Here is a 19,128-nt window from a genome sequence, read left to right on the forward strand (position 1 = left end):
CAACCATATGTATGGACTGACGTTTATCTGACATGACGTACCTATACATTTGATGTGCCCTCACCCGCAAAAAACAGCAGACTATTTTGTACCGAAAATTTTAGACATGGCGTCTCCGTTGGTTATATCCTCTAAGGAGTGTGGAGTCACGTCAACTTCGCGAATATGTTCACTCCGCGAGATCGCGCCGTGATTCACGCACATAGTCTGGAGGGGGCTTAAGCCGCGGAAGACTTGTACCCTTTTTCACTCGGAGTAATTAACAATGGAGCCGCCATTAACAGGCGTTCCCCTCTGTCGAAAATAGGCGGCCAATGGTCAACCACATGTCAACCATATGTATGGACTGACGTTTATCTGACATGACGTACCTATACATTTGATGTGCCCCTCCCCCGCAAAAAACGGCAGACTATTTAGTACCGAAAATTTTAGACATGGCGGCTCCGTTGGTTATATCCTCTAAGCTTTTTCACTAGGGCCACAGTTATATTATTTGGTCTGCGCGTCTGCGCACTGTTGCGCAATCATTAGCATGCTTCATAAACGTAGAGTGTTGACACTGACATTATAATTGTCAATGTCAATCTGAATCTGAGACGTCAATTGACAAACAAATTTGCGGTGTTCGGTTCATTTTGTATCTTGACGATGCAAATTTATATTATAAATCGTGATATTTATTAAAATTATTCCAATGGTGGATTAATTAGAACAAAGTTGAACATGCCTTTCTCCAAAACTGCAATATATCTTCTGTGCGTGTTGTTATTACTTTCAATATTTGTGACGAATTTGCTTAACAGTATTGCGACGGATCACAGTTACTCTGAAAACCAAAGAGAAGGCGAAAATTTCACCAAATACTTGGCTGATAAATACGGACGCATAACAGACGCAAAGGAAAATTTAATTTGGTTTATGCAAGTAAGTTTATGGGTGATACATATCCAACTAAAAGGGATGTCATATAACTCCCATGTACTTTTGTTTCATCGTATTAATTCGAGCTGCGTTTTTTATTAGACTAAGAATGTAGCAATGTGGTGAAGGCAACACACTTTGGACCTACACTGTCTTGTTTTATGGATCATTGCTCTAAGAACCTACTAAATGGAGAGGGACTAAAACTTATTTACTCTAGTATAGAGGCCCGTAAAACGTGGCTCGCAACTCTCGCAAGCCACTTGCGGCTCTTTAAAGGTATAAATGCAGCTCTAAGCCACCTAAAAGTTTCACATGAGTGTTCTAATCTTTAAAATTCCTATTGATATTCTTTTGTTATCAATTTTGTTTTAGATATCGGACATCCACTTAAGTATATTTAGGGATCCAGGAAGAATATCACAGTTTCAGCAATTTTGCGATAATACTGTGAAAAAAATTAAACCAGCAATTGTGCTGGCAACTGGGGACTTGACTGATGCTAAAGCCAAAGACAACCTAGGCAGCTCCCAGGTTAAGACGGAATGGATTTATTACCACAATATTATTAAAGAATCCAGAGTCACAGAAGAAACTGTTTGGTTAGACATAAGAGGCAATCATGGTATGAATATTTACATCTTGTCATATTATTAATTTATTTCCACATTCTGTTTTTAATAATGTAATATTTACTTTTTCTTAAACTGCTGTTTATTGCATTTTACTCTAATTCTATTTAAATATTACTGTTTTATTGTCAAATAATCAAAGTTGTTTTAATTTTACAGATAATTTTAACATTAGAACATTAAACTCACAAGAAAATTTCTTCAGAAACTTTTCTGTTCAGGGAAAAACATATCCTAAATCATATGTGCATTATGAAGAGAAGAATGGTGTAAGGGTTGCATTTATTGGCATAGATGCATGCCCAGAGCCTGGTTTGAGGAGACCATTCAACTTTGTTGGTATTCTTGACAGTCAAGAACAACAACAAATAAGAACATTACAAGCAGAGGCAAATGCAAAAGCTGATCATATTGTTTGGTTTGGGCACTACCCTACATCATGCATCCTATCACTTGACACGGGCACTGAGAAGTTGGATTTAAGGACACTGATTGGTGACAGCAAAGGCTCTCAAGTATATGTGTGTGGACATCTGCACACTATGGCTGGGCGTGTTCCTAAAATGTACACAAGGCATAGGAAAGGATACATGGAAATTGAATTAGGAGATTGGAAGGACAACAGAATGTATCGCCTTGCAGCCATAGATCATGGTATATTTTCATTTGTAGACCAGAAACATAACACATGGCCTCTTGTGTTGGTCACAAACCCAAAACATGCAAAATATACTTTGCCTGGAAGAGAACCCCTGCAACTGATACCGGATTCAACTCATTTAAGGATCCTTGCATTTAGTGATGTCAACATTGACACTGTTCAAATATCATTTGACAAAATTAGCTGGATGAATTGTAAACAGTCAGAAGGACCTCTTTATGTCTGTCAATGGCTGCCGCACTTGTTTTTACGAGATATTAATTATCTCTATGTGACAGTCAGTGATGAGTTGGGAAAAGAGGCATTTGTTGAACATCCATTTTCTATGGATGGTTCCACATTGAATTTCGACATAATGGCGAGAATACTCCTTATGCTTGATGCACGAGTAGTGGTAAGTGTAGCCATACACTATAATTTTAAAAGAGGTGTTTAACCATGTTTGTTTAACTTTCCCAATTTGTCTGTGACAAACAAATTAAAGCACTAATCACTACAGTATGTGTCTACAAGGTGTAACATAAACCAGCAACCAGCAACCCGCTAGGCGGGTACTCTTTTCGCTACATACGAGCTTCGGGTCCCGTGTTATCTGATTGATTAGGAAGAATAAAATAATAAAAAATACGCGAGAAAAAAAAACATCTTTATAAGGGTCAGGTCATCCAAATGGGCCAACCCGCCTTATAAAAAAACCTGCTCTTAATAAGAATATGATAACGCATAATGCCATTCCCACTATTTTATACCTTGTATGTATATGAAGGCATGAAAAACTAACAAATTAGACATTTTATAAAAATAAAACTACAATGAACTATTTTGTTTCAGTTCCAGGCAATATTTGGAAGTCTACTTTTGATGAACGTTTTACCGTTAGTGTATTTACGGTGGCAGAGGCAACCACCGACATGTCGAAGAAGATTGACCCGCTATGTGTTGAGAAGCCTATGGCTCCTGAGTAAAATTGACAAAATATACTATCCAATCGTTCTGTATGCAGTTTACGTGCCACTCGGACCCTGGGCGGTCGGTGAGCTAATCGACGGGCACGTGGGCGTGGTCTTCGCCTGGGGGATATTGATTAAAGGAACGTTTTTGCCTGAGCCGTTCACTTATATGTATGGAGGGGTACAACTACTGTTTATACAAATCCCTCTTATATTTGTGTTATCGCACACATTACAGAAACGACTTTATAGTTCATATTCTAGAGGCTTAAAAAGATTGATTGAGAATCTACCATTCATTATGCTACTCTCTGTTCAGTTGTTGTTGGCATACTTCTTTTGGTTAGAATATGGAAGCCTGGCGTTTATATTTGGACCTCTCAGAACATGGAGTGTTTTACTAAGTGTTGCATTGTGGTACAAAATCTTAACACTATCTCCCGATTACTGCAGGTACTTAATTAATTATACTTTAAAATTAATTAATTCAATACATAAAGCTTTTGTGTTGTTCTGTTTTTAAACTACGTGTTTTGTTTTCAGAAAACTTGTACACTTGAACGAGCACACGCCATCATAATGTTGTCTTCGTGTGAAGATATCGTATGAGGCATTGAATAAATCATTTTATAAGAGAGCGGCCGCTAATAGAAAAGGTATTCCTTCATTGCGTAGACCTACAGTAGGTAAACTATTCGTTTTAAACCAAATAATATTTAAAAAATATTCGATGTGGTCTCTGAGAAAAATATCGTCTGTGTTTTAGTATTAGTATTTAGTGTAACTAGAGAAAGCGATGTCGTTTATAGACTCACTGTTTCAAGCAACGTCGATCGATGATTTAATACCTAATTAACGAAGTGGGCTTGTCATATTGCCGTTTTGGAGCTTGGAAGACTTTGTCTAGTATTGCATGAGTATTTACTGTATATTGTTCACGGGCTGCATACTAGACCGTTTGCTGGCGACGCTATCGTCAACGACAGGTTCTAGTCCATTATAGTGGCGATCAGTCCATCAGAAAAGTAAAGCCACGTCTCAGTAAGGCGTAAGCTCGACACGTCTTAGGAACATGTACTGTATATTTTTGGATCCACTGTAGACTTTCAGCCAAGTTAATGGTATAAAGTAGGTAAAAAAAAAATCGTAAGGCTTCAAATTGTTCATAAGTCATGAAGGAGTTTTTACTGAGGAAAGTGACCAAGCCCTCCAGTGGCATAATATGCCACTCCTATATAGGCCTATACACGGTGTAACATGAGGAAATCGAATAATTTTAACAGCGTATTCCAGATCATATTTAGAGACAAAAATGTCCTATAAACTTTTTTGAAATTCGCCTAGTTTCAGAGATAATATTAATTTAAAAAAATACAAGTTTTTATTGTTACATAGTGTAAAAGGCCTTTTTGATGGTGGTGTTGCTGCTATGGGACGTGGTCTAAATATCCTTATTGATAGATGTCAAAAAGTGACAAGTAACACTTTGCAAAAAGTAGGTTTTACGAAAAAAACATGTAAAAATCAATTTTAAGTGACAAGTTTACCAATATCATTTATTTTTTATGTACAAATACATTCAAAAATTTTAAAAAACAAAAAAAAAAAATTTTTTTTTGGCGAAATTGACCTAAGCTCATATTAAATTTTTTCCTTCTTTTGACCTCAGAAATGCGTGGTTAAAATTATTCCTCATGTCACACCGTGTATAGGCCGAATTCGTACTGGGGTCTTCAGCTTTCGCGGCTAACGCCATAACCTCTGGGCCACCCGGTCACAGCGGCTCTCCTTTTTCTCTTTCTTCTCTTTGAAACACTAGGCGCCTCAGACCATATAATATAAATAATAATACATCATTTCAGCCTATATACCTATAGGTACGTACCACTGCTGGACACAGGCCTCCTCCTATGCGCGAGAGTGCAATGGGCTATAGTGCACGTGCCCCGGGCGCCGTACAAGGGGGGGCGCCAAAATGGGCAAAATACTACTTACCTCTCCGCCTTGCCAAAGGCAGCAGAGAAACATTTGTCAGTCGTATTTACCTCCACTGTGAAGTGTGAAATGCGGATGGTAATCTGGCCCACAACGCAAAAGAGAAAGCCGATCTTTTAGGTACTCTTTTTGCCTCGAACTCGACCTTGAAAGACGACTATCCAATAGCAGCTGTTGCATATCTATGACATGTTGTCTATCTATCGACGACAGTACTAGGGTTTCCTATACAGGGTGGCTAAAAAATAACTGCATTCCCGTTGCCAGGGAGGTTTTGGGATTATACTGAGCAACTTTTACTAAGGGACCAACCCCGAAATCGCGAAAAAAAAAATTTGGCTTTTTCATACATTTTGGCTGGTCCATTTTCTATGGGAGGGTACACTTTTTTTTCGCGACTTCGGGGTTGGTCCCGTAGTAAAATTGCTCAGTATAATCCCAGAACCTCCCTGGCAACGGGAATGTAGTTATTTTTGAAAATCCTCTATTCCTCTCGTTATGGGCTATCAGAATATACCCTATGTATGTTAGCCGATTTTTCGTAGTTTTCTTATGATTTTTTTTTCTTTAAACTTTTGTTGAGAAATTCCGGGCTGAAGCTTTGCTTTGCTTTTATGCCTTCTATTTAATTGTTTGTGGTATTTGCACTGATAACATGAAATAGCGATGGGGAAGTGACCCCATCAAATAGTAGAAATAACAAAAGAGGATTTTTTAAAATGAATTACTAATTTGGAAGCTTTCCACCTCATCAGTTCCTTTGACCGGCGACTCTGTCAAATTATGACTATTAAGTATCACTTTTTTGACCTTTTAAAAAAAGCGATGGGGAAGTGACCCCATCAAATAGTAGAAATAACAAAAGAGGATTTTTTAAAATGAATTACTAATTTGGAAGCTTTCCACCTCATCAGTTCCTTTGACCGGCGACTCTGTCAAATTATGACTATTAGTTATCACTTTTTTGACCTTTTAAAAAAACTTAGAGTCTAGCAGTTTCTAAAATAACCAAAAGTCCTTGAAATGGCTTGTATTTTTATTTATTTTGGGTAAGCGCAAAATCTAAGCTTGACATGCTTGAACGTAAAACTTTGTCTTTCTTTTCTAACTCAGCCAAGTGAGGATGCTGATTTTTTTTAGCAACTGCGCCGTTTGTCAAGGATTATGTTACAAAAAGAAACATTCAAAAAAGTTCAATAGTTTTTTTAAATAAATTAATTGCTTCACGCCGGAATTTCTTAACAAAAGTTAAAAGTAAAAAATAAAACATAAATCGAAAACTACGAAAAATCGGCTAACATACATATTCTGATAGCCCATAGCGTGAGGAGTCTAAAAAAAAATTTTGGATGTCAAGGTTTGGACCATCCTGCCGCACATGCCGTGCCAACATCCCTCGTTCTGTGATGCTAGAATGTCGCGAAAAACCTTTGTCAGATATCGAGAGCATTCTATCCAGAGTTTCGGTGTGGGATCGGGACAATTTAGTCCAATTCAAACCCACCAAGCCTCAATTTTGCGCGTTTACCGCTAAGAAAACCCCATTTTTCAAGGCACAACCCTTCCCATGTCAGCGAGTATTGGGAGCCTCGGTGTCGACATCTCCAGTGACGTCCAATTTCATAGCCACCTTGCAGGGTAGGCTGCGCTCGTATCAAAAAAAAAAAACTCGATGCTCAATAAAGGGAGGCGATACTTTACTCTGGGGTACTGTGTGTATTTTATGTAAGTCGCAAGTCGGATTCCATATAATGAATACTGCTGTCACCTTTGGGCAGGAGTACCTGGATGCCACCTTCGACCCTTCGAATCAGTCCAAAAGCGCGCTCTACCTACGAATAGTCTACGATCCCAAACTCACAAGTAACCCTTTCGTTTGTTTTCGGCAAATTTGGTGCCTGCCCCGGGCGCCATATCCTCTAGCTACGCCACTGGTCGTTCGTTCGTTCGTCGCGCGGTGTCGCAGGAAAAGGAGGGGCTATTAAAAGCAGTTTTAATAATAACGATTTTTGGAATCAAACCGAAATGATAGTACTTCACGTCAAGTACACGAAGTACATGAAACCGGTATAAAAACACAATTGGTATCCGCGGCTATTCAGAAAAGTGTACCATTAAGTTTTTTTCGAAAAACTAAAGTTTCGGAAACTTTTTTCTTTCCTTTTTAAATCGATAGATCTCGTAGTCTGAGTAAAAAAAATAGTTCTATTGTTAGACATAAATAATTAATTTTTAGACATAACCTGAAAGTTGATATTGCAACAATATTTTCTTAAATATCTAGGTAAAATCCCCTTTAGGCGTGGTTTAATAACGGAAGTTATAAATAACGTATTGCACAAAACGCTGAGCTTAACTTTTAATCAAATCTTTAACGGTTAAAGGACCCGTGGGTAAATAACTTAACCATTAGTAATCACCTTTTATTAAATTAAATAATTGAACACATTCCAAATGAGTTTACAGTGATGAGTTGATGACTCGTCAGTCTCATCACATACCTTCTTAGAATATTTAACTTTTACTATCGTAGGTTATTTTTCTTAGGTACGCAGTAGGTATTTTTCTGCAAAATTTTAGCACGCTTATATTTTAATCGATAAAGGGTCAAACCCTTTTATATAATTACCTATTTTTAGCTACCTACCAACAAAGAGGTTAGATATGTGCTCTTGTTAAGTAGCTAATCGAGATCTTTATGGCATAACTTACTGGGGCATGCATTTAATTCCTAAATGCATGCCCCAGTCATTAAAGCCGCACGCATTAGCACAGTAATTAAACGTGTAGTTGTTCAAACTACCAAAGAATATTAGAAACATCTGAAAGTTTGATCTTGTTTAGATAATAATGTTTGAACTTCTCATTAATTCCACTAAAAAAACGTATACTTACGTAACCTTTAGACAATATAAGGTTAAATACTGCCAATAGCTTACTCAAGTGGACGTTGTAAATGGTTTTATCTGACAGGTTTGAAGTCTAGTTCTAGGGTTCATTTTTCCTGTAATGTTTTCACTTCGTTAACAAGAAATTTAATACTTTTTGGGTTTTTTTTACCTCGAAACCCGGAATACGAACTGAGAAACTCACCTATCAGTTCAAACCACGCCACCAGTACAGTCACCTGCAATAATATGTTACTCTTCGAAGGCCGCAAAAATATGTGACACGTTCTTATGATTATGACTCTACAAATAAGATCGGGTCAGATATTTTAGCGGCCTTCGTTGTGTAACATACTATTGCGGGTGACTGTACCAATTCACGAATTCATGTGAAGTGCTCACCTGTGTAGGGCTTCGGGCGTTTAAGTAATAACCTAATTGATTTTAGTTAATTGTGAAATCATTGTGAATTTGTCTTAATAAATTATTATTAAATATGTTTACTATTGCCAAAGAACTTCGTCTGCTTAGATAGTTTTTTTTTCCTTGTCAACTTATCAACTTTTAATGTTCAGAAAAAAAAGACGATGATGCAACGAATACGAATACTCGTATTAACAAACCATTCGTATTTATTAGTGCTTATTGCAAAGTTTGCTTATTTTATAATTATATATGTTTCACAATGCCTTAGATATATAGGATACACACAATTGCATTTACTTTTTAGTAGTATGTAGGTACCCCAGCACCCCACCTATCTCTAACAGCGGAAATTTTCACTAAGTAACTCAAAGGAAAACGTTAAAAAGCGAATCAGAAAGAGGCCGTGTGGCTAGTCCCCAATAAAAACCCGTAACATTATGGCCGTTATTCCGTGAATATGGTGCTTGCATACCTACCTATAAACAAATTGAATATGTACCTACATGGTTAATACCCAGTTATTTATTAATTGTAGCTAATAAATAAAGTGACTCAGTTTATTTTAAATTTGGATGATTCGTAACGGCTTAGGCCTTGTAGTATAAGTCTCCATATTATGGAGACCTATACAGTACCGGCCAATAATATATCACCTTTGTGTTTTTTTGTATGAGCATGTATAGAGTGAACTACAAGTCAATGTTAGCTTCTTAAGACACTAGTCAAATATGAACGCTATGAAAGTTATGTAGGTAAATGTTGCTTAATATATTTGTTTATCTTAAGACGTGGTGACTTACAAAGCACTAAATAATGAACTGTATTATTTTACACAACAGTTGTTGTTTATTCATATAATTAAAATGAAACGATTAATATATTTTAAATGTGAGATTACATAACGTAAATCGATCAGATGACCTGTATTTTCTGTGTATTTTAATTAATAAAACACGCTGGATAAAAAGACCATTGCATCAAAATGTTTATTTATTTATTATTAATCTATCTTTCCATGAAACCGATACATTTTATCGCTATTTGAGCAGTTCTGTTTCGGTTATTATCACTAGCAAGGCTCGGAACCAGTAGGGCTACCGCCAATACCGAAAATCGTCAATTGCGGGCATTTTTCTCTGTCACTCTAATTACGCCTTCATTGGAGTAAAAGAGTAAGATCCCCGCAATTTGCGAATTTCGGTATTGGCGGTAGCCCTACAGTTTAAAATACTCATACCGGTAAATACTGGTTTGTTTCGGTTTCGCTCTGAATTATACTTGAGACTGCGATTATTTAAAGAACTTTATTTAAAACTAAATTAACCGTTTTAAATTTTTGAATACAGAACCGAAACCGGTTTTATAGTATTAACAGACGGGCGTACTGGACCGTCGTTAACAGACGTATGGCAAACCATCTTACCCTCGATCGAACAGGCCAAGGTAACGGTCCGATACGCCCGTCTGTAAGTGATTTTACGTCTAATACCTACATTTGAACGGTTTGAAAATTTAACTGGTATCCGAGTCTTGGTCACTATGCCGGTAAGATCAAATATACCTATCAACGCCAGAGGTGAAGTCACACTCACACACAACAGTCTATCATGTTACGACATTAATGACTAAATTGTCTTTATTTGTCCTAAATTTTAACAGTCCGAAAATGCCTTATATGACAAATTATTTCCTTTTTAAAATGGCCGAATGTCATAATGACTTAATTCATATCGCCCAAGTTTCAAAATATCGAAATATTAAAAACAGTAAAGGCCCACTGATTACCAGTCCGCCGGACGATATCGGCCTGTCAGTTAAAAGCAAAATTTGACAGCTCGCACCAAGAAAAGTCTGCAGCGGATTTGATAGCCCACGCTGTGTAAGTGTTATTTATACGTCATTATTTCATAGAAGTTTGACGTTTAATTTGACACTGCGTGGGCTATCAAAATCGCTGCAGACTTTTCACGGTCTGACTCTATCGTCCGGCGAACTGGTAATCTGTGGGCCCCTTAACAACAATTCTAACAATACATTTTTTCGGGCATTTTCATCACTAAACCGCATCAGTGTGATAAACGCGTAAATGTAAAATTCATAAATAATAAACAATGTCATCTACAACAATGACGAGGCACGTCTCTTTGATCAAAGTACTTTTATCAGGTGCCTATCTATCTACAAAGACAAATTGATTGTATAAGATGTGTAAAGTTTAACACAAATTATTGCTTCGAATTGGCAGCTAATGTAGATGGCGCTGTGCGGTTCGATACATTATGTGGTAACCCTGGTTGCCAAAAGTTGACGTTTGACAATTCAGTTAGGTAGAGTTCGACCAAGAAAAGTCTGCAGCGATTTTGATAGCCCACGCAGTGCAAGTGTTATTTACACGTCATAATTTCATAGAAGTTTGAAATGACACTTGCACTGCGTGGGCTATCAAAATCGCTGCAGACTTTTCTCGGTCTGACTCTACCTACTACAAAACATACGGCGCTGCATAGCGCCATCAACTCAAGCTGTTAAATTCGGTCGAACTATTTTTCTTAAACTTCACACAGTTCACATCTACTACAACCATTATCTCTTTGCTACAAATATAAGTACTAAGTTTACAGTCTTATTGATTTAGTGATTGTGTATATGTACCTACATATCAAATTTCATCTAGATCACTTCAGCGGTTTAAGCGCGAAGAGTTAACAGACAGAGTTCACAGAGTTAATTTCGCATTTATAGTATTCTATTATAGGTATTACTTATCGAAATGCGCCTTATATTACTCGTTAGCGTAGATAACTATATGTACATAATATTTATACGCTGTAAACATGTCATGGAATGTTATTTATCTTAGGTATATTTATGAACATTATTTAAGAATAGGTACCTATGTAGAATTGTAGGGTTAGAATTAACTTACAACCTCGTATAACATACGATACGTCGACCATTATAAATAAATAATCGTTCGATTACAATATAAAAAAACCGGACAAGTGCGAGTCGGACTCGCTCACCGAGGGTTCCGTACTTTTTAGTATTTGTTGTTATAGCGGCAACAGAAATACATCATCTGTGAAAATTTCAACTGTCTAGCTATCACGGTTCGTGAGATACAGCCTGGTGACAGACGGACGGACAGACGGACAGCGGAGTCTTAGTAATAGGGTCCCGTTTTACCCTTTGGGTACGGAACCCTAAAAAATCATAAAGTTACTACTTATACATTTTAGTACTTAAATATAACTTTTCGCATAAGATCGTTAATCGCTCGGGTTAATCGTCATGGACAGAATTAGAATATCCAATGGTATTACACCTAAATATAAAGGCTTCAATTATAATATTAAAATAACAATATAATTAGAAAATACGTAGTATCAGAATGTATAAAATTAAAATGTCAGAATTGAGGTGAAATATACGTAGAAAATACAAAATGAATAATTAAAACATATACATACAAAAGAGTTACATTTAGGTATTACAAATTAACAATCAAAATTAATGAACAAACTGTTCTCACAATTAATAATTTTCTATAGTGATTTAATTTTGAAAGCGTTGTCGTTAAATTGTAGTTGTGACGCTATCGCAGTTATCGCACTAATGTGGAAGAATGATACGAGTAGAGAGACAGAACGTTTCGTAGTCGTAGCGCAAATGATTGTCATCTTGATTTAGGTCCCCTGCAGGCCTATTATGATGGCTTTATCTGCGTGACAAAATATTCGTGCACTTTTAACAGAGCGCGACTGAAAGTGACGGATACCGTTTTATCACGCTATCACATAGACAAGAAGGATCCGTATTGGTGATCTAGGTTTGTTGTAGATAGGTAAGTATCTAAGAATTTACACCTATCACGCACACAAACCTAGCAGCCGCCATTAGTTACGTTCTCATTTTAAAACAACATTCTAAAATAACATGTAATTAGACATGTGAACATTCAAGTAACATTACGAGTGTAAGTTACGAACATGTTTCATGTAATTTCAGCATGTCGTTTTAAAATGAGAACGTGACTTCCATTGTATGGGGGCGGGTTCATGTGAATGTTGATATTTTTTACCGATGTAAAAAATATGATTTGTTGTTTCATTCATCTTGAGATTTTAAGGTAGATTGAGCTAGCTCTGTAGCTTTCTAAGTACGAGTATACTATCGACATGCCTTATATACTCTGTATTTTAATACACATACAAACAAAATCTGCAATAAAACTATCCATATTAATAAGGCGTAGATATCATATATGAAAGGTCTATTTAGTCCTAGATATTGCAGATACTGCTGTGGGGTTCGGAACAGGCAGAATGCTTTGTTGCACGGCATAGGTTCTCGCCCGAAGCCGTAGGCTGCTTGCACGAAGGCATCGAAGGCGTACCGGAAGTAGGATATGTTTGCGAAGGGCTGTAAGTATGTCGGCATCTCGTGGTAGGGAATGAAGAACTCCGAGAACATCAGCATCGGAATATTGGCGGCTGGTACTACGAACATTCCCAACTGCAAAAAATACGATCTTTTTAATAGGACAAAGGCTGCAAATTGAAGTTCACCACCTGTCACAAGCTTTATTTGTTAAATAAATGTCGTGGGACAATCTTATCAACGTATCAGTCTAGTTCCCACACAGTAAGCTCTATATTGATATGAGTGCATATGGCCGGTATATTAAACATAAATTAAAATTGTTAATTAATGAGATAACTGAACGTATGAGTGGCTATGTCATTAAACACCTTGACATCACACGCCGTCCCGACGACCAGCCCAAATGTCTGCGCCAGTATCGTGATGAGAACGCAGATAGCCCAGGCTAGGCCCAGGCGGTGGTATTCCATCGGTTGCGACGTCAAATACCACGCCGGAAACAGGAACAGCGTAGCACAAAGCAGCTGAAAAATAACAAGTAAATACCTTAGTATTTACTTAGGTACATATATATTCTATATCTTAAAATTTTAATAGTACCTACACTTTTACTACTAAGGCCGGAAAATAGTAGGATTACTGCTAGAATTAGAAAGCTAGTATAAATTTTCCTCACCTGCACTGGTAGATCAATTATTATTTTGGCCATGCAGTATGCTGTTAAGCTGTACCATTTATTTAAATGTTCTTGAAGGATCACCGTTGCTTCTGCTGGAACTGAAATGTGAAATAAAAACACTGAAGTGCCTGCAATCTGCATACATTACTAAATACCTAGTTCATACCAGAAAACTTATATGTACCTAGCTAGAATGATACACTGGGGTAAGATGTTTAAACCTTACGACTTCCCAACTCCCTTCCGTTGACGCTACACCTCCCTTAAGGGTGCATTAAGGCACATTTCATCCTAATGGTACCGGTAACCTATTGACTGCGTTTTATTCATTTTGGCAAAAAACTAATATACATAACAACTATTATTAGATACCAATAAAGTATGAATGGAGAAAATATAAAAAGATGTTTCTAAGGGTCACACGAAATTGCTTGTTACAAGAATCTTCTACAGGAGTGACGTTTGAATCCTATACCCAAATATAGACCTCATCATTTCCAAAATATAACTAATCTTTTCTGAATTTTGTGGCCTATGGTAAATATTAAATGCTACATTATATTGTGATAAGTACTGTTTCTCTGTCACTAGGCTATTTATTACCTTACCCTTACCCAAGCTGACTTCCATCGCTTTCCTTCGTAGGCATGTAATACAAATAAGTAAGAGTAGGAGTAATTACACGTGTTAACAGTAGGCATTGCGTTGGAGAAGAAGAGGAAGAGCAGGAAGAAGAAGAGGCAGGCGGTGTTGGTGACGATGCGGTCGGCGCCTGCGCCCGCGCCGCTGTACAGCGCGCCCAGCAGCAGCGCCACGAGCAGGTGACATACCAGCCGGATCTGGAAATCCGTACAATATACATAGTCAAAAGATGTGGTTGATTTCCAAAAAAATCCTGAAATATGTATTTTATTAATTATAACAAATAAGTCCCTAATATATAAATTTTCAGACCTCTAGCATCAAAAGTCTAGTTTAAAGAGTTGGGGAGTAAAAGTTTCAAGTTTTAGAATTCTTCTCCTTTTTGTGTACTAATACTTGTTACATACCAAATTTCAGCTTTCTAGGACTTTAGAAAGTAGGTAGGTACCCTAAGATGCCCTAAGAATTTTGGTGATCATCAATGAATGAGTGAGTGGTTAAAAAAACGACGAAGCGCTTCGAGAAAAGGTAGGCGCAGGCCCTTGCGCCCATGTCGGCGGATTAAGAACTATGGGACATATTTTTGTGTAAGTTGTATGCACCCTTGTTTTTACACTTGACTGTACAGCGGTAGATGTCTTCTATAAATTTAAGTAGCTATACTATACCTGTGTTAAGTGTACGTCTCGCATGGCGCCTATACTGCAGCGCCACAGCAGCGCGCATAGCTGTCTCCACAGCCCGGCTGTGAGCCGCGCGGACTGCGCCGGCGACGCGCTCAGTAAAGCCTCGTCTTCTGTTGCGTAAACTGGAATAGGTGTCCGGAAACAATAATGCTTTGACATATTAACGACCGTAGTTAAATTATCTCTATTATCATAGGTGGCAAGGTAGGCAACCCTTTTTAGTACTGTCGTGTCAGTGCTGCTATTATACTACCTAGCTTAGCTAGCTGCGGCTATTTTATCAGACACTAGGTACTTGTTTAGTTACTAAATTAAAGCTTCGCATGTTAAAATTAAATATGACTACAGTTATTAGATTTTATATAGATTCTGAATGAAATATTTACACATTAGTCAATCTGTGAAAGTGACTTTCGTCCACTTCATTATCGTGATCGCAAGGGAGACTATTTTCCTATTGAGTCGACAAACATTTTCGGTTATGTTGGAGAAACACCCAACAGGTTTCTACGTTTTTAGGGCTCCGTACCTCAAAAGGAAAAAGCGGCCAAGTGGGAGTCGGACTCGCCCATGAAGGGTTCCGTAGCAGCAAGTAACATAATAAAATTGCGGTTTACGATTTATGACGTATTAAAAAAAACTACTTACTAGATCTCGTTCAATACAATTTTCGGTGGAAGTTTGCATGGTAATGTACAGTCACCTGCAATAATATGTTACACAATGAAGGCTGCAAAAATATCTAACACGAACTTATTTGTAGAGCTATAGTTCGTTTTTTTTAGCATTAGAAAGAACTTCAAAGAAGGTAAGCGATTTTGACATGTCTTTTAATTGAAAAACGCTTTCTAAAAATCAAAAACTATTACTTATGAAAGCAGAAGAATATAAATGATCGTATTAAATTCATAATTGTTACATATTTGCCGTAAGTTATTTTTAAAATCTGTTTTTCAATTAAAAGACACATCAAGATTGTTTACCTTATTTCTAATGCTAAAAAAAACGAAGTATCCCTAATAGCATTTTCTTGTAGGGATTTTGTTGGGCCTTTGTTTACGTATTAGTTGGGCAACCGTTATATTTGGCCGTACGATTTGCTGGAGGGCCCTCGACAAAGGCCCTCCCGAAGATTCCCAACAGAGGGCCATAAGAGTAATTTTTTCGTTGGGCCTATTTAAATAAATCATACAATTATTCAACGGTGGTGGTTTTGGTTGGGCCGTGGTTGGGCCTATACACATTTGTTTGATGGTTGGTTAATTGTTACATTTGGCCGTACGATTTGCTGGAGGGCCCTCGACAAAGGCCCTCCCGAAGATTCCCAACAGAGGGCGATTAGAGTAATTTTTTCGTTGGGCCTATTTAAATAAATCATACAATTATTCAACGGTGGTGGTTTTGGTTGGGCCGTGGTTGGGCCTATACACATTTGTTTGATAGTTGGTTAATTGTTACATTTGGCCGTATGGCTTGCTGTAGGGCCAACTGCAAAAAAATAAAAAAGGGCAATTTTTTCGTTGTGCTTCTGTTTGCAAATTCAACAATTACCCAACGGCAAGTCAGGTAGGGCGGTAGGTAGTCGTGCTCCAGGTTGAAGGCCCAACACAGCTTGTCCCACAAAGGGCCAACATTGTAACTTTAACGTTGGGCCTTGTGTAGGATTCTTACAATACTACCGTAGGTAAATAGTTGTGTAATTTATAGTGTGCCTACAGTCTAATTATGTAATGGGCTTTTGTTTACGAGTCCTACAGTTACCCTACGTTAAGTAAGTGGTTGTGTAATACGACGTTGGGCCTTTGCTGATAAATATTACAATTACACTACGGTAGGCATTGGTTGTATCCACATGAAGGCTCTAGGCCGGGCAGCAGTTGTTGTTAATCTTCTCTGTATTCCAATTTTAGTATATGCTGTGTTCCAATTTTAGTATATGTACTGTCGAAGCAAGTACACTTAATATACACTCTAATTTGTATATATACTAACCGCACTTCGAAACTTCGTAAGCGAGATTTATGTTTTTTGAGATTTAAATTGAGAAAATGTTGGTAAAATACAATTTTTTAAATTTATGTATAAATTTTATAGTTATAGCTATTAGATTTATAAGTTACTTTAAAAAATATTATGATTATATCCGGAATAATCGAGAAAATAACTATAACTTCGATGTTTGGAGACAGTAACGCCATCTAGTGACGCCACAAGCAAACTCAACTGGTATTGTTGGGCATCAGTACCATAGCCAATGTTGGTAAATGCGATATTTGTGCTCACTGGGCCAACGAATGTTATCGTTGTTTAGCCACCGGTACCAAAATACACAAAAGCCCATTGTTAGGCGTCAGTGCCACAGCCAATGTTGGTAAATACGATATTTGTCATCATTGGGCCATCGGATGATATCTTTGACTAGCCAACGTTACCAAAATACACAAAGGCCCATTGTTGGGCATCAGTGCCACAGTCAATGTTGGTAAATGCGATATTTGTCATCATTGGGCCATCGGATGATATCGTTGATTAGCCAACGTTACCAAAATACACAAAGACCCGTTGTTGGGCATCAATGCTACAGTCAATGTTGGTAAATGCGATATTTGTCGTCATTGGGCCATCGGATGATATCGTTGATTAGCCAACGTTACCAAAATAAACAAAGGCCCGTTTTTGGGCATCAATGCTACAGCCAATGTTGGTAAATGCGGTATTCGTCACCATTGGGCCAACGAATGTTATCGTTGTTTAGCGAACGGTAGCAAAATACACAAAGGCCCATTGTTAGGCCTCAATGCTACAGCCAATGTTGGTAAATGCGATATTTGTCGTCATTGGGCCATCGTATGATATCGTTGATTAGCCAACGTTACCAAAATAAACAAAGGCCCATTGTTGGGCAGCAGTGCCACAGTCAATGTTGGTAAATGCGATATTTGTCATCATTGGGCCATCGGATGATATCGTTGATTAGCCAACGTTACCAAAATACACAAAGACCCATTGTTGGGCATCAATGCTACAGTCAATGTTGGTAAATGCTATATTTGTCGTCATTGGGCCATCGGATGATATCGTTGATTAGCCAACGTTACCAAAATAAACAAAGGCCCGTTGTTGGGCATCAATGCTACAGCCAATGTTGGTAAATGTGATATTTGTCGTCATTGGGCCATCGGATGATATTGTTGATTAGCCAACGTTACCAAAATACACAAAGATCCATTGTTGGGCATCAATGCTACAGTCAATGTTGGTAAATGCTATATTTGTCGTCATTGGGCCATCGGATGATATCGTTGATTAGCCAACGTTACCAAAATAAACAAAGGCCCGTTGTTGGGCATCAATGCTACAGCCAATGTTGGTAAATGTGATATTTGTCGTCATTGGGCCATCGATTGATATCGTTGATTAGCCAACGTTACCAAAATAAACAAAGGCCCATTGTTGGGCATCAATGCCACAGCCAATGTTGGTAAATGCGATTTTTGTCATCATTGGGCCATCGGATGATATCGTTGATTAGCCAACGTTATCAAAATACACAAAGACCCGTTGTTGGGCATCAATGCTACAGTCAATGTTGGTAAATGCGATATTTGTCGTCATTGGGCCATCGGATGATATCGTTGATTAGCCAACGTTACCAAAATAAACAAAGGCCCGTTTTTGGGCATCAATGCTACAGCCAATGTTGGTAAATGCGGTATTCGTCACCATTGGGCCAACGAATGTTATCGTTGTTTAGCGAACGGTAGCAAAATACACAAAGGCCCATTGTTGGGCATCACTGCCACTGCCAATGTTGGTAAATGCGATATATGTCATCATTGGGCCAACGAATATTATCGTTGTTTAGCCAACGGTACCAAAATACACAAAGGCCCATTGTTGGGCATCTGTGCTACAGCGAATGTTGGTAAATGCGATGATGGGCCAATACAAAATTAATGTTGGCTACGGAACGAACCTCATCCCGTTAACGTTTTCCCTACCGTTGGCACCGTGGGCCCCAACGAAAATGCTACTAGGGATATAAGAGTGTGTCACATATTTTTGCGGCCTTCAAAGAGTAACATATTATTGCAGGTTTAGTTTTATCATTCTCTTATTTTAGAAGTTACAGGGGGGGGGGGGACACATTTTACCACTTTGGAAGTGTCTCTCACGCGGGTTCCAAGGGGAACGCGTGTCTGCCTCGCACTTGGCCGGTTTTTTTAACTAGCAAAGTGCTTTCTTATAATAATTATCATAAA

General features: G+C 37.9%; 2 protein-coding genes across 5 annotated transcripts in view; one reads left to right on the top strand and one right to left on the bottom strand.

Annotated features, from left to right (window-relative positions):
- Nucleotides 1-608: 608 nt before the first annotated feature.
- Nucleotides 609-9,446, top strand: LOC134792088 (transmembrane protein 62-like). The gene is made up of 5 exons (XM_063763261.1): nucleotides 609-927; nucleotides 1,300-1,549; nucleotides 1,716-2,611; nucleotides 3,049-3,620; nucleotides 3,711-9,446. Exons 1-5 carry the CDS (start codon nucleotides 727-729, stop codon nucleotides 3,745-3,747), a joined length of 1,956 nt encoding a protein of 651 aa, XP_063619331.1. The 5' UTR covers nucleotides 609-726; the 3' UTR covers nucleotides 3,748-9,446.
- A 3,110-nt stretch (nucleotides 9,447-12,556) lies between these two features.
- The window catches only part of LOC134797260 (ATP-binding cassette sub-family G member 1-like), a 37,831-nt gene continuing 31,259 nt past the window's right edge, over nucleotides 12,557-19,128 (bottom strand). Inside the window, exons 7-11 of one of the 4 annotated variants that reach the window (XM_063769501.1) lie at nucleotides 14,849-14,976; nucleotides 14,221-14,377; nucleotides 13,536-13,636; nucleotides 13,228-13,383; nucleotides 12,557-12,991 (exon numbers count right to left, since the gene is read on the bottom strand). In XM_063769501.1, the coding sequence (XP_063625571.1) occupies nucleotides 12,647-12,991; nucleotides 13,228-13,383; nucleotides 13,536-13,636; nucleotides 14,221-14,377; nucleotides 14,849-14,976 (887 nt within the window). In that variant the 3' untranslated portion in view covers nucleotides 12,557-12,646. Of the gene's footprint in view, nucleotides 12,992-13,227; nucleotides 13,384-13,535; nucleotides 13,637-14,220; nucleotides 14,378-14,848; nucleotides 14,989-19,128 lie in introns of all 4 variants that reach the window. The other 3 variants (XM_063769485.1, XM_063769507.1, XM_063769493.1) reach the window with 3 other exon arrangements.

The sequence above is a fragment of the Cydia splendana genome, chromosome 1 (genome assembly GCF_910591565.1).
Source record: "Cydia splendana chromosome 1, ilCydSple1.2, whole genome shotgun sequence".
Lineage (NCBI taxonomy): Eukaryota > Metazoa > Arthropoda > Insecta > Lepidoptera > Tortricidae > Cydia > Cydia splendana.

Excerpts from the sequence above, each read along its gene's own strand:
- LOC134792088 (XM_063763261.1), top strand. The coding sequence starts at position 727 with ATGCCTTTCTCCAAAACTGCAATATATCTTCTGTGCGTGTTGTTATTA. Across the intron at positions 928-1,299 it reads ATTTAATTTGGTTTATGCAA|ATATCGGACATCCACTTAAG; the intron begins GTAAGTTTATGG and ends ATTTTGTTTTAG. Across the intron at positions 2,612-3,048 it reads TGCTTGATGCACGAGTAGTG|TTCCAGGCAATATTTGGAAG; the intron begins GTAAGTGTAGCC and ends ATTTTGTTTCAG.